The following is a 14,738-nucleotide window of genomic DNA, read 5'->3' as shown; positions in this document are numbered from 1 at the left end:
GTTAGCGAGGTAACTTCAGGTTTAACCCTGGGTTTTCAGGACTACGACGGTGGTTCACTTCTCACCGGGGTACATCGCCATGGTAACTTATGCTGAACAGCTAACCTGCTCCGGAGCAGGTTATGTTCGAGATACAGATCGCCGGGTGTAAAAGCACCGCCCACTGACCAATCAGCTCTCTTGGAAAATGGCATGCCCTTTCGAAGAGAATCCAGTGGAGCTTGGTGCGCGGATCGTGAGAGGATCCCTCCGAAGAGAACGCGTATTCAGGGACCAACAAAACCCCTTTGCTTTCCCTGATGAGTACCTACCTGTATGAACGATCCAAAAAAAAAGGAAAAAAAGAAAAAAGAGGTGGAGGAGAAAATAAAAAAATCAATCAATCAATGAATAAATAAAACAAATCATCACCCAAAATCCGATGTACAGTCAATCCAAAACTAATACCAATTAAATAAATAAATCAAGAAGAAATCAAAAAGAAGATGCATTTGTAAGGGGATAGCAAAAAAGGGATTTTCAATTTCGTCCCTCGAACATTCTGAGAAGTCACTTTAAAATACTAAATACCCCCCTCCTGAAAAAATAAAAAATTAAATAAAATAAATAAAAAAACCCAATTCTTTGGTACAGCATCAGCACAAGTTATCGGTCAACAACAATAGTTATAGAACCAATATATACAGGACTGTCTCAGAAAATTAGCAAACTGTGCAAACACAAAAACAAAAAAATGTCATACATTCTGGATTCATTTCAAATCAACTGAAATATTGCAAGCCTTTTATTATTTTAATATTGCTGATCATGGTTTACAGTTTAAGATTAAGATTCCCAGAATATTCAAATATATGTTTATATCCCTATGAATTTACGCATTTATACAGTCAGCGATCTTTTGCCAGCTGTCTTTCCTGCATTTTGCAGCTGCAACTGTGTTGCTTTTTGCCTGTATTATATGCCTATACTCATCATATTTCCGTAAAATTATTGTTTGCTCTTCGCTACTGAAATAAGCGGCTCTGACAGCGGACTTCTCCATGCTTGCGATTGGTCATGCGCTGAAAACACCGCCCCTTTTATGTGCACGCGCTCATATCCAGATTGGAGAAACCTGGGTTGATATACCGAGTTGATAACCACCGTCGTGTGACCGCTTAGCGTGATTGCAATTGTCCGGGTTAGTGAATCTGGATAAGGAAAAGATATCCTGGGTATGTTGAACTTGCTTCGTAGTACAGGCCCCGGGTCACTCCAGACTCATTTGGGAACGCTTGCGCTCCGATTTCTCAGGACGCACGTTGATGAGCGATCTGAATGGGGCCAGAGAGATTAGAAACTGTAACTGGGGGGCTCCACAGGGGACCCCTCCCACCACCATGAGTGCTCCCTGATTGTGTGAGAGGGTCATAAATCCTGGAGAGCTCTTGGACTAGAAGGCTTTGATGGGATTCACTAAACGGCGCTTAACTGGACGACCTGCAGTTGATCCGGGTACGTCTGAGACTGTTATCGGCCAAAGAACAACTCTTCTTTTCAATCCAAAAAAAGAGACATTTACAGTAACAGGAGGTTTAAAAAAACAGAAATGGAACAAAATCCAATAAAGCCATTCATCATGACATCACAACAGCAGCATAGACCATGGCCACTTTGTACTTGTTTGTTTTTCACTTGGTCTCTCTCTCTGTCTCTCCTTTCTTCTCCTTTCTCTCTCATTTCTTCCTGCATTAATACTGACTCTCACTTTTAACCTTTTTTTTTTTTAAATTATTATTTATTTATCATTTTTCTTTTTTTTTTTCTGCTGTCTCTCTCCTGAAATAACCATCATTCTAGAAAACCATCATACTCATACACACCTACATACACGCCCACATATAGGAAGAAATCTGAGCAAAAACATTGATTTTTGTTAGGAATGAGGTTGGAGTAGGACCCAGATGCTGGAGGCAGGAGTTCCAAAAAAGGTGATTTATTTAACTTAAAATAAAAGCACAGCTTAGCAGGATTTCAAAACAAGACTACAAAAACCTGACATGAAAACACAGAGGGAGGAAACAGTAGGACCAGCAGCGAGCAAGGGAAAAACAAGACCAGATATACAGAAGGGTTAACGAGACACAGGTGCAGACAATCAGGGCAGATGGGAAACAGGAAAGTCAAAAGAAGAACTCAAACACAAAGACACAGGCTTCAAAATAAAACAGGAACTATCATAACCATAACAGATTTTGTTGTTTTGTTTTTGTACTGTTTAGTTTGTCTGTAAAAAAAAGACCTAAAAGGAGCATATTAGTTTAAAAATATAATCGGGGTAAAGTGCCAATAAACTACTAAAGGAAACAAATGCCAAATAGATTTTTTGTTGACTACAGAGACATAAAGTGTAAAATCACTGTAAGCCAAAACCTATAAACTATATTTCCAATTGTTTTTTTTCTCTACATTTGTGAGAATTTGGCAGCTTTTTCTTAAAACCGTCAGATATTAAGGCCTAAGGCATCCATATCACATATGCAGGCTTAAGCTGGCTAATGAGATGATGGTCTCAGGAGATCTAGAGAGATGAGAAGAAATGACTCGTTTCAGAGTGAGATTACTATCTGTCCTGCGCTGACTCTCTGATTTCATTCTCAGGTTCACGGAGCATCACCAAGTTGACCATGATAGATGTTTGTAGTGGCATGAGAGGTGTGAGCAAGAACAAACCTCCTCACTCTGACCTGGGACCCATCGTCTTGTCTCTTCTAAGTGGACATAAAACAACTCCCAGCAAGTAAGAATGAAACTCCATAAACAATGTTGGTGTAAATATTTAGTAAAATACAACGTATCTATGAAAATGCATGAGTTTTGACATTTATATCTTTTCATAATTCATTTTACAAGAGGTTGTATCACATTTATATTCTGCAAAGACAACTAAACTCATTTAAAATGTAAAAACTTGATTATTTGGCTGCGAAAGAATTGATGCATCTCTGAAGTTTGTCCTCTTTCTGCACAGGAACAGTAAGTTGACGATGCTCCTGCGAGACTCCTTGGCTCATGCAAACTGCCACATAACCGTGGTCGCTCAGGTTGCAGATTCCCCGGCACATCTTCAGGAGACCTTCTCCACCATCCAGCTGGCGTCTCGGATTCGCAGGACGCAGAAAAGGACAAAGGTAATATCTATGAAGCAGAAACACTGATGTAGAATAAAGGGTTATTTTGCAAAACAAAACAGGGAAAAGGATTTTCTGAACGCATAATTTGAAGACATAAATATGGCTTAGAACTATAATTATCACGTGATTATTACTGTTCGACCTCATTGACCGTCAATTGCTCTGACGGCACAAACTTTCTGTATCCAACAGCAATCCACGTCCTGTTCTCCTCGAGGGAGGAGTTTGACCAAAGACAAAAAGGGAGCCCAGTCTTTGTCCCTGCGAGCTTTCCACTCCACGGACGAGGTGGACGCCGACATCCGTCCTTTCCGGCTGCGCGGGGAACTGGAGCGCTCCAGCAGTGACCAGTCCTGCGACACCGTCATCCAGATCGACTCGGACGGCTTGGTCCATTCAAAGGCGGCTACGGCGTTGGTGCAACCCGAGTTTGTTCCCATCATCCCGTCGCTGCACCCTAACAAGGCCGACTTGGACGATCCGGAGTTCACAGCTCTCCTTCAAGAGCTTTTACGGATCCCGAAGCTGCACGGAGGAAAGAAGATGGAGGAAGGCGTCCAGAGGGATATCGAGATCCTGACTGCGGAGAGGAAGCAGCCGGAGAGGGAATGCCTCAAATGTGACACGTTTGCTGAGCTTCAAGAGCGTCTAGGGTGCATCGATGGGAGTGAGCTGACGATGGATATGATCAAGTCCTCCTTACAAGGTGCTTCTTTGAAGAACATTATGACCAAGTCGCTTCCCCGAAAGGAAGCATCATCAGCGCCTCAGTCTTTGTTGACTCGGGGTTTGGGCTGCAATCAGACCTCCGTCGGGGAAAAGCAGACAGATGGTGCCCTCCCTGGAGACAGCTTTCAGAGGGAGGACTCGGGGCTGTACGACTGCGAGGAGTGTAGTGCAACCAGCTCCAGCGAAGAGCTGCTGAATCAAAATACCTGCCGTTCTGACCCCCCCACTTCTGGGGCCGTTAAGTCGGTTAACGAGATATCCTCCCGGGGCGTTGATTCAAAGACTCAGGGCAAGGCTGCCGCCGGTTCCCCCGCGCGTCAGCCGTCTGAAAAACAAGAGAGTCGTGATGCTGCTGACTGGTTCAAACCGGGTAAAAGGGCCTCACCAGTTGGCAAATGCTCCCCCATGTCCCCCCCCTCCTCCTTCTCCCCGGCACACTCCTTGGCTAAAAGTGTAATACTGGAAGATGTCTTGCCCAATCGCACGGCAGAGGAAGTGAAGGAGATGAAAGCCACCATCACCGTGACCGTGCAACAGCCTCTGGACCTGATGGGGCAAGATGAGCTGGTCTTCTCCATGGTGGAGGAGGTGACATTCAGTGGAGCGTACGACACGGGGAATACAGGTGGAAACATAATTTGCTTAAGAGACCCGGTCCAATCACAAGGCCAAGGTCAAAGCAGCACCAGCTGCCAACCAATTAGGATTATCAGCAATGTTAGCGATGACTCTGCAGCCGCAGGAGCAAACAGTGAAAAACCCCTTAATCTATCCAGGAGAGAGAAAACGGTCTTGCCTTCATTTATAAACCCCATGTTGATGAATTCAGACGCGGACTGTGATCTAGGTGGTGTCAAAGGAAAGGAAAGTCTTGAAAATGTGAGCGTCAAATGTCCAGGTAACACTAAAGTTCACGAGAATGTATCCAAGACACAGGGTATCAAGACAATGTCTTTAGTCGTAGAAGAAAAAGCTTTCGGCATCAAACCTGCAGAAGACAGAATGTGTGAGAAGAGACAGCAAAACACAGGCAAGAGTCACCCCAGAGACTGCAAGCATGTCTGCACGACTAATGATCAAAGGGCCTCGGAGGGGGGAGGAATCGCTTGCAGACATGTCGGGAGTCTCCCCAAGAGGACTGGTGTTTCACCTGGTTGCCATGAGATCATTCTCGATCCCTCTGAAACGGGCAGTTTACCCAGAGTCTGGCAGAATCCCAACCACCGAGGCAACAGCGCGAGGGGGGTGACATCATCCACGCCGTGTAGCCCCGGGGGGACGCTGGAGAGGGGGAAGGGCCGACAACACATCCCCTCCCCTCAGAAACATGGGAGGGAGTTCAAACAGGCCTTCTCCGAGACGTCGAGCCTCACGAGAAAAGCCAACGGCTCGAGTGGACGGCACAAGTCGCCCACCGAGGACAGCGGCAGGCTTTTCAGCTGCAAACTAGAGCAGCTGGCTAGCAGGAACAACTCTCTCGGCAGGAACCCGAGGGACTCCCCGACGCTGGAGAGGAGCGGCAGTAAAGGATATAGTGACGAGGCTTGGAAAGGAGGTCACAAAGGAAGTTACGAGGGGGACTTCACCTTTCCAAGGGCGAGCAGGAGCCCTCGGAAAACCCCCCGGTACGACCAGGGTCACCACTTCTTCCACCCCGAGACTCTTCCCCCACAGTCCGCTAAGAACAGTCACACCAAGCTCTTGGCGGTTGGAAAGCTTAAGATAGGTAGCCCCAAAGTCCGTCGGACGTCCTCCCCGAGCATGAAGAACCTGCAGCACCCCCTCAACCGCAGTGCCAGTCTTTCCCCGGACAGTAAAGCGGTCAGCTTTGAGCGCATGTCCTCCTTTTGTTCTTCGTCCCCCCCGCGGTCCTATCGCTCCATCAGTCGGACGCCGAGCCAGAGCTCCACGTGCTCCTCTACGAAGTCCGTCATCCAGGGCTTCGTCAACGGCCGGATCTCAGACCTCCTCAAGGAGACGGCTCCCAGTCCCGATCACACAGTCTTGCTCCCATCGCCGTACAGCCAGGTGACGGCTCCCCGCTCGCCGGATCACCTGGGCGGCCACGCCAGCGACACCACCAGCGTGCTGAGCGGAGACCTGCCGCCGGCCATGGGGAAGACGTCGCTGCACTTCTCCAACCGGAGCAGCTTCGTCAGCAGCGGCTACGGCAGCATGATGAGGGACAGCGAGGCCGCCGGGAGCAGCACGTCCAACAGAGATTCGGTCAGCGACCGCAGCGGCTCCCTCCTCAGCGAGGCGCGCAGCAGTCGGTCGTCTCGGCGGCACGGGAACACAGGTAAAACCTACCAACTGAGCTCAATGAGGTTCCCTCTGCAACTTTAATCCACACTGTCAGGAGGATCAAAGCTGCTTCTGTAAAAGTACTTGAGCTGAAAAGCTGAAGATGGGTGAATTTGGTGTGAATTACTCCAATAAAACATGTTAATTAGTAGACTTGTAGTCAAGACCGCCTAAACCGAGACCATGACCGGAGAGTGTACAGACCAAGTCTAGTTCAGCTCAAGACCGAGACCAAAAAGAAACTAGTAATGTCCTGATCCTGCGTGAGTTGTAGAACATCAGAACCATCCTGGTTCAGCTAGTTTCCATATGAAGTTGATTCAACTGCAGCACAATAACACAGAGGATAAATGTTTTCATCAATCAGCTGAGATCAGATGTGTGGCGACTGCGCTACCGCTATTTCTACACTATTGGAGGATTGACTACAGTGCTTTTAAGGATTGACACGACTACTAACTAGTCCCAAAGTTCTCTACCAGAATAACCAGCCTCCAACACCCCCCTCCACCTCAGAAAAGTCATGAATAGTAAATGTTACTGATTTAAATTGGACTTAATTTGGAGATGAGACCTGAATTTTAAATATTAAAAATACAATTATCAACTTGAAATTACATTATTTACCATTATAGTAGCCAGATTATACCGAATATCAGTGTCACTGAAATGGACCTGATGCTTAATCAATCACAACAATATCAAATATCATTCATATATTTATTCAAACAAGGCCGTTATAAACAAAATACTGTAATTAAATACAGACACACATGGAGATGCACCAGAACATTAAATCAGATGCAAAATACAAATAGTTTACAAAACTGTACATTAACAAGAGGAAGAACTAACTCTCAGTTATCCGAGTCCGACACTTGGTGAGACCCGAGACCGAGACAAGACCAAGACCACAAAAAAGTGGTCTTGAGACCAAAACCGGTCTCAAGACCTCCAAGTCTATTAATTAGCAACAATATTTTGCCCCATTGAGGAATTTCTTTTGGTTTGCAATCTGACCCCATGACATATTAATGTGACATTAATTAAAGATGACGAGCATCTGTAGAGTGCTCGCAGACCTAGCTTTCCTCACTGGTGTTTAAAGCCCAAATGTGTGTTGGGTTGACATCATTAATATGTAAACCCCACGACGGCAGACACTGATGGAAGTATACAACCAGAAGAGTTAAGCGTGTCTAGCCGATAAATTATAAAAATATTCCTGTGCATTTACGAAAATAAGGACTTGATGGAAGCGAGCAACGAGGAGCTCCTGTAGGGGGTTTTATTTGCTGAATTATTATCGGTTTCATTCTATGTAGGATGTGGATGTTTGGATGTATGCTTCATATCTCTGTTTTTTTTCTTTATTAATGTTATCATTTTGATTTGCAAACCATAATTGTTCATAAAATAGGGAAATCATTACCATATTTGATGACTCAGATTTCCCTTAAACCTCTACTCAGCGTTTCAGTGGATGATTAAAATCGTTCTGTATTTGTTTTTTTGTCTCAAATTTGCTGCAATGAACTCAACTCGGCTTCGATGACACAAAGCATGTTGTTGTACGTCGACAACCTGAGCCGGTCTAGACAGACAGACAGACAGACAGACACCATGTCTCCAGCCTTCTGTCTTATGAATAATACGTGGCTGCTTTTGGCCTCAGGCGGACCGAACATAAGGCCACACATCAAACATCAAGGTTGAACTCTAAAAGGTTTAAGCTCCAGTAAAATACAACACTGCTTTAAAGAGCGTTGATTAGGTGTATTTTTTTAGAGAGAGAGAGAGAGAGAGAGAGAGAAAAGCAGGAATTCACAGGATCTTTAAAACAATCTCTTAGGCACTCCCCAGCGCCGTCTTTCCCACGATGCACCGCCGGCTCTGAAACGTTCGGCGAGCGGCCTGCGGTCGCGCTGGACGGACCGAGGAATCCCCGAGTCCTACGAGATCAAGGTCTATGAGATCGACAATGCGCAGAGGATGCAGAAAAGAGCAGGTGCTGGCAAACAGGTGCTGGGTTTTACTTTGATTTCTGCTTTTGGAGATTAAAGGGAAGCGCTAGAAATAAGACCGTCTTCAACCCTTCGACCCCGAAACCCACCGGGGAAAGAAAGGCTGATCGATAAAGGACCCTGACCCCAGTCTGAAGTCAGTTTAATACTCATACTCATTCACCGGCTTAACTAAACTCTAGCTCTTCTTTTTTCTTTTTTTAATTTACAAAGTATTGAATTAATCCTGTTAATTTTAGATAATTTTTTTTATAATGTTTTCACTTGTTAAAATGCTGCATGTCAATTCTGGTTTAGTGACATAAATCGATCACACAAGGAACACAAATCTACCATCAATCAATCATATCTATCTATCTATCTATCTATCTATCTATCTATCTATCTATCTATCTATCTATCTATCTATCTATCTATCTATCTATCTATCTATCTATCTATCTATCTATCTATCTATCTATCTATCTATCTATCTATCTATCTATCTATCTATCTATCTATCTATCTATCTATCTATCTATCTATCTATCTAAATTGGATGCTAACTGATTGTGATAATAAAACTACAATTATCTCTTATAATTTAATGAAATTGCTGTCGTTCATTGAGGTTTTTATGTATTTAATTATGTAAAGCTCCTAAATCCTGAGGAAACAGTAAAGATTTTTGCTTTCGCATTCAGTGAGATGAAAATACTGAAAGTATTCGACTGCCCAAGTAAAAGTTCTTTGACAAACTTTTTCAATGAACGTTACCTTATTAGCTCCAACTGCGTCAGCTGCTTAACTATGTGAAGTTAAAGCTGCAGACGGGTTTGTGTGATAAACTGAAATATACTCGAAAGCAGAACATGTGCATGATGTGACGTAACGGCCCCCCGACGCCAGGTCTGGCCCCCAGAGCCTTCACCCAGCCTCCACCATTCTCAGACGCGGTGATACAATTTTAATGACCACTTGGGGGGAAATTGGGTCAATGCACAGCAGCGGAAAACAAAGAAGATCGCTGAACGGCAGTGACCACAGAACCCTGCAGGGAGTCCTGTTTTCAGGAGGAAATAGTCAAGTCAGGGTTTATTTATATCACACATTCATAAAAAAACACATCAGCTGACTAAAACGCTGTGCAGACTGAAACTAATATGATATAATAAGCTAAAATGTGAGGCCTCCGTCCTGATCCTGGGAGCATCTTTCCTCCTTAAACTGACAGTGAGGTATTGACTTTAAAGGTAGCTTCTCCCATCAGTCGCAGGAGCGTGCAGACCTGCTCGGCTGTACTTCCCCAGAGGTGTCGTCTCTGGAGGTGCTGCTCTCCATCCAACCTTTAAAACCCGTCTATCCATGCAGAAGATTCAGACCAGACTCTGTGTTCCTGCCAGTCCATCGCACAATTTTTTATCTTCAATGAGAAAACACCCGAGTAAAGAGCGCGGAGTCCAAGTGTTTTTATTTCTTACTGATAATAAGCCAAGAGTATAGTGAAATGTGGGTCTGTGTGTTTGTCCGCTCAGGGCCGCGCATGCTTCAGCGCCAGGCTGAGGTTTCTGGAGCACCGTCAGCAGAGGATCTCCGAGGTGCGGCTCCGATACAACAACCTGAGGAGAGATTTGGAGGGGGCCAAGCTCAGCCTCATGCTGGACGCCACCAAGTGGAACCGAGAATGTTAGTAAGCTTTCATTTCTCTACGGACGCCGTTCACTTCTTATGTTTCAGGCAATATTTGGGCCCTGAGAAACTCTTTGTTTTACACCTCTGGCAGAGCAGAGGTTTGAAGAGATTAGTAATTAATTTAGAGAAACTTACTCCAATATGGAGAGAGTTATAAAGCCTTTTACAAGTAAGTAAGTAAAGTTTATTTGTATAGCACCTTTCACAGATGAGGGAATGCCACAAGGAGCTTCACAAAGAATAAAACACTACAATAAAAGTAAAAATACAATAAAAACAAGCCTTGCTGCAGAGTGTTGGACCTGCTGAAGACGAGACGGTTCCTTCTTACAAGCAACCAGGAGCTTCCTCTTCTCGCTCAGAAGAACGTAGCAGCACCGTTTCGATTTGCATAAGTCTATCTAAACAAATAAGACAAGTTCTGGATACAGACGTGGCTAAAATAAAGACGTCTGGTCACAAAACACATACTAGGTTTGGCATAAATCCAACATGACATGGCCTGTGGTCCTGGCTGAGTTTCTTTGTCTCTTGGTTTTAAGATTTTCACAATTAATGTTTTGGTTAACTTCTCTTCCCGTCTTATTTTGAAAGCGGTTCCTTCTGTGCGTTTCTGTTAATTCAGTCAATCAGCTCCTGCTCCAATAATCACTGCACGCAAGTTTCAGCGTCAATACTGCAGCAAACATTTATATCTTGGTGTCTAGGCTCCAACCTCATCACTACGGATTATAACCACACTGAGATGTTGAGAATGATGGACAACAGTTTATGGCGCTTTTCCACTAGTACCTACTCGGCTCGACTCAATTCGGCCTGGTTTCTTTTCCATAACAATTCAGCACCTGGGGCAGAAGTAGGAGGTTGGAGTGAAGCTGCTGTGACGTATTTGATTGTGTGATCTAAATGAAGAAGACAACAACACTAAAGATGTAGAACCTGGAGGAGATGATAGATGTGCTGCTGGGTCTGTGGCTCGTGTTCGATATCAATTTAAAAATGAGAGTGAGAGAAGCTTCAAGCGGCAACGCTTTTTTTTTTGTTTGTTTGTCTCGGCGCTGCTGAAAAGTCAGCTGGAGCCGCGAACAGCTATGAAGAGACAGAACTCCTGGTAGATCTGGTCGTTCCTTATCGCCCGTCTAGATCCCTTTTTAATTCTCTCCTCAGCCACCAGGTTTATGAACATCTGCACCTCAGAGTTGGATCACCAAACAGACTTTTGCGCTGCTGTTGCTGGTCGAATAAAATGAACCAAAAGCCGTCAGAGTTGCTCTTTCACTAATTTCCACATCCTGAATCGGTGGCCTGTAGTGTGATGATGTCAGATACAGCCGACTCAGCCGCTTAGAACCTCAGCAGAGTAGATACAGAAAAGTATCTACCCGGCACGTTAGACCCCTAGTGGGAAAGTGCAAAACCGAGGCGAGGTGAGTCGAGTCGGGCTGAGTAGGTACTAGTGGAAAAGCGCCATTAGTCTCCTGTCCTGAACCCTGGACCTGCAGCCAGCAGGTGGAGCTGCTCTTGAGCATCAGTCTGGGCTGATGTGCATTGGTTGGATCCTCATCAGGCTGAAAATAGGACAAAACACAGCACATCAGCTCCACCACCTCATACCAGCCATCAGGCATGGCAGAGGAAGAGTGATGGTTGGGGGTTTTGCAGCCACGGCCCCTGGGAACCTTGCGGTCATCGAATCTACCGTGAACTCCTCTGCACACCAAAATATGACCCAGTCGAAGTCCAGACCTCAGTCCAACTGAAGTGCTGTGGCAGGACGTTTAGAGGGACGTGCATAAACAAATGTCCACAAACTTCGATAAACTGATGCAAAAGTGTAAAAATGTGTCGAGGAAAACTCCAGAAACAACGTGGGAGACTGATGATGTCATAAATTGTGTTTCCATTACCACTAGAACCGTGCAAAATCTAAATATTGCAAAAAAAACCTGAAACACTGAGAATAAAAAACAAAAACCCATCAAATATCACAGGAACCTTTTTAGGCTTTCATGAGGTGGTTTATATAATCCAGTTTCTCACTACAGTGTACCGGAAACCCTTCTAGAGTCATCAAAATCTAGTTTCCAGCTGGTTTTGGCCTCATTTATATGATGCTCTTGTGCTTCTACCCGACTCGATCATTACGGATTACTGCATAACTTAAAGGTATAGTCTGTAATCGTATTCAAAAACATTTATTGTTATACTGGGTGAAATGGTCCTACCATCCTGAGAGTAGCCAGTGAATAATGTGTTCAGAAAAAGGAAAGAAAAAAATCCGACCTCTCTGACAGCTTTAATCCTGTAAAATCTGTTTTTTTGCGCACCGATTGGCACGGATTGGTCAGAGGACCAGAGATTGGCAGGGGGGAAAGAACCAATCAGATGCCTTCATTTTAAGTCCTGCCCACGCCCCCCTCTGTCCCATGCGCGCACTCGTCACGTCGAATGTAATGGCTCGCCCTGCTAAAAAAGCTAAAAAAAAGAAAGCCAAAGGCCGAGGCGTCTCCATCCCGGCGAGGGCGGAGAGCGCCGTGGCGGTGCGCTGCGGTGCCGTGCAGGCTCTGCTGCCACGGCTAAGCCGCAGGGTACGGCGTAGCCTACGGCGTAGGGTACGCAGCGACGCGCACCATTCTGCGTTGGTGTAACGCGGAACCATAAATCAGCCTGCAGTGTGTTCTGTTCTAAACTTCTCTATTGTGGTCATTTTGCTGCGACGTAGGGTCCCTCCGGGTCCCTCCGCCGTTCATTGTTGTGTCTAAAAATGATGCGCAGTGCCCACCCAATCAAAAATGGTACAGATATTCTGTGATTTTTTTTTTTTTTAACCTTGTCTGCACACATATTATTGATTGATACCATGACGGTAGAAACCAAAAGTGTATATATGTGCATTATTACTATATGTAATATATACATATATATACGCACACATATGCGTACACATACATATACATACAATATACACATACAAACCCAGTGTTTTTTTTTTTTTTTGTTTTTTTTTTTTTTGGGGGGGGGAGGGGGTGGGGGGGGGGTGACGACCTCCACTGCCAATCCAGGAAGCAGGAACACACGGAGACACACGTCAAGCACTGGAAATCTGCAACAAAAAACCACAAACAAAGCACGAAACCGGCACGGAGCCATCCAAAACACGAACAGCAATCGACCTAAATCTTGAGATCTGATCGCAGTCTGAGCTAAGCTATCGCTACTGTGATATTTTTTTATATTTATAAAAAAATTAAATTATAAAAAGATAAAGGATCCCCATAACTTTGATTGGGTGGGCAGCATGCACGTTTGGGTGGGCACAGCCCACCCTGCCCCCCCCCCTAAAACCGGCCTCGCTTACAGGTGAATGAGACATGGGGTAGTTTTGTTGAAAATGTGCTGTCCAAAATGTCCTGGAAAACTCGACTCCTGCAAATGCGCGTTCTCCAAAGTTTGTGGGGGCGTGGCTTTGGACGGAGCGCTGATGGGAGGGGGAGGAGGGGGCGGGGCTTAGAGGAGGTGCCACTTTCAAATCTTGCTAGCTCTCCAACATTACAGACTATACCTTTAAGGGCTTTGCCTCTGATCAATCATTAGTATGTTACAGTTACAATATTTTAAAATTTAAATTTGAGATCTTCTTTGTCTTTGTTTTAAAGAGGGCTCTTGCAGGAAGAGATACGGAGAGAAAAACCCCTTTTTTTCAGCCGTTGTTGCTTTTGTATTTTTCAAGTTATTCCTGTAAACAGAGGCTCAACAACCTCTGTAATCGAGGGGTGATTAGTTTCTCACCCTCTTTTTGTTGTTGTTGATGTTCAAGAGTCCTGTTAAGGACCCAATACGCTTTGTAAATGTGCTGATGGGTAAAAATCCCCATTTGAAAGGCCGTGGTCTCATGTTTCACGGCGGTACGAAGCAGTCTACCGTACGATAAGTGTTGTCCTGGTGTCCTCTCTCAGTTGACTTGTGGCGGACGTTCGAGGTGGACTCCCTGGAGCACCTGGAGGCCCTGGAGGAGGTGACGGCGCGGCTGGAGAGCAGGGTCAACCTCTGCAAGGCCAACGTCATGATGGTCACCTGCTTTGATGCTTCCACCAGGAAGCGACGGAAGAAGAGGAGGCGGAAGCTGCTCGAGCAGAGAACCTCGACAGGAGTCTAAACTTAAATATCAGATAAACACTCTCCCGATCGGTTGGTTTTTTTATGTACAGCTGGTTCACTGTCACGTAAACGTTTAAGATGAGTATTTAAAAATGTCTTGTCTACACTTATTTTCACTCTATGCACTCCATATGTTCTTTAGTGTAGTGTTGCCTCTTGCTTTAAACGAGCCAGGTGCTAAATGTCCCGGTCCTGAACGGGGATGAATGAAACATGCCAACATCTTTTTACCGACTGCTTTTGTTACAAGACGTTCATCTGTCCGAGCATTTTTTTCTCTGTTTGTTTCAGGATTGTGCAATATATATTTAAAGCCACCAGGTTAGCTCGGTGCAGCATCTAATGCAACCGAGAAGTTTTAGAGTAGCAAACAAGCGTATTGTAAGCTTTCCTATCCTTGTAAAGAATGTGCTGGGTATTAAAAACAAACATTTTGCTGTAAGAGACTCGGTCTTGGTTCTTAGATTCGGTAGAAATCGAAACCTCATCCATCTAAACAATTAAAAAAACACGCTTCATATTGGCCATAAATGGTAGTTACGGCCCTGAAATGAAGCTCCACCCCAAGATTCGTTAAAAAGCTGTTTCTGAAATTGACGGGGCATTAAAAATACACGCAGCTTAGTTGGAAATAAAATGTCAGTGAGTATTTATTGGCTTTTTGGTTTATTGGTACTTT

The 14,738-nt window shown here is 44.8% G+C and overlaps 1 protein-coding gene across 3 annotated transcripts in view; it reads left to right on the top strand.

Moving 5' to 3' along the window:
* kif26bb (kinesin family member 26Bb) overlaps nt 1-14,484 on the top strand; it is a 48,275-nt gene extending 33,791 nt beyond the window's left edge. The window contains exons 10-15 of one of the 3 annotated variants that reach the window (XM_061707140.1): nt 2,641-2,779; nt 3,011-3,170; nt 3,366-6,201; nt 8,059-8,228; nt 9,745-9,895; nt 13,858-14,484. In XM_061707140.1, the coding sequence (XP_061563124.1) occupies nt 2,641-2,779; nt 3,011-3,170; nt 3,366-6,201; nt 8,059-8,228; nt 9,745-9,895; nt 13,858-14,057 (3,656 nt within the window). In that variant the 3' untranslated portion in view covers nt 14,058-14,484. The remainder of the gene's footprint in view (nt 1-2,640; nt 2,780-3,010; nt 3,171-3,365; nt 6,202-8,058; nt 8,229-9,744; nt 9,896-13,857) is intronic. The other 2 variants (XM_061707138.1, XM_061707139.1) reach the window with 2 other exon arrangements.
* Nucleotides 14,485-14,738: the final 254 nt, after the last annotated feature.

Source organism: Cololabis saira, chromosome 18 (assembly GCF_033807715.1).
Source record: "Cololabis saira isolate AMF1-May2022 chromosome 18, fColSai1.1, whole genome shotgun sequence".
NCBI classification, from domain to species: domain Eukaryota; kingdom Metazoa; phylum Chordata; class Actinopteri; order Beloniformes; family Belonidae; genus Cololabis; species Cololabis saira.
This window is presented reverse-complemented; position numbering and strand designations above follow the sequence as displayed.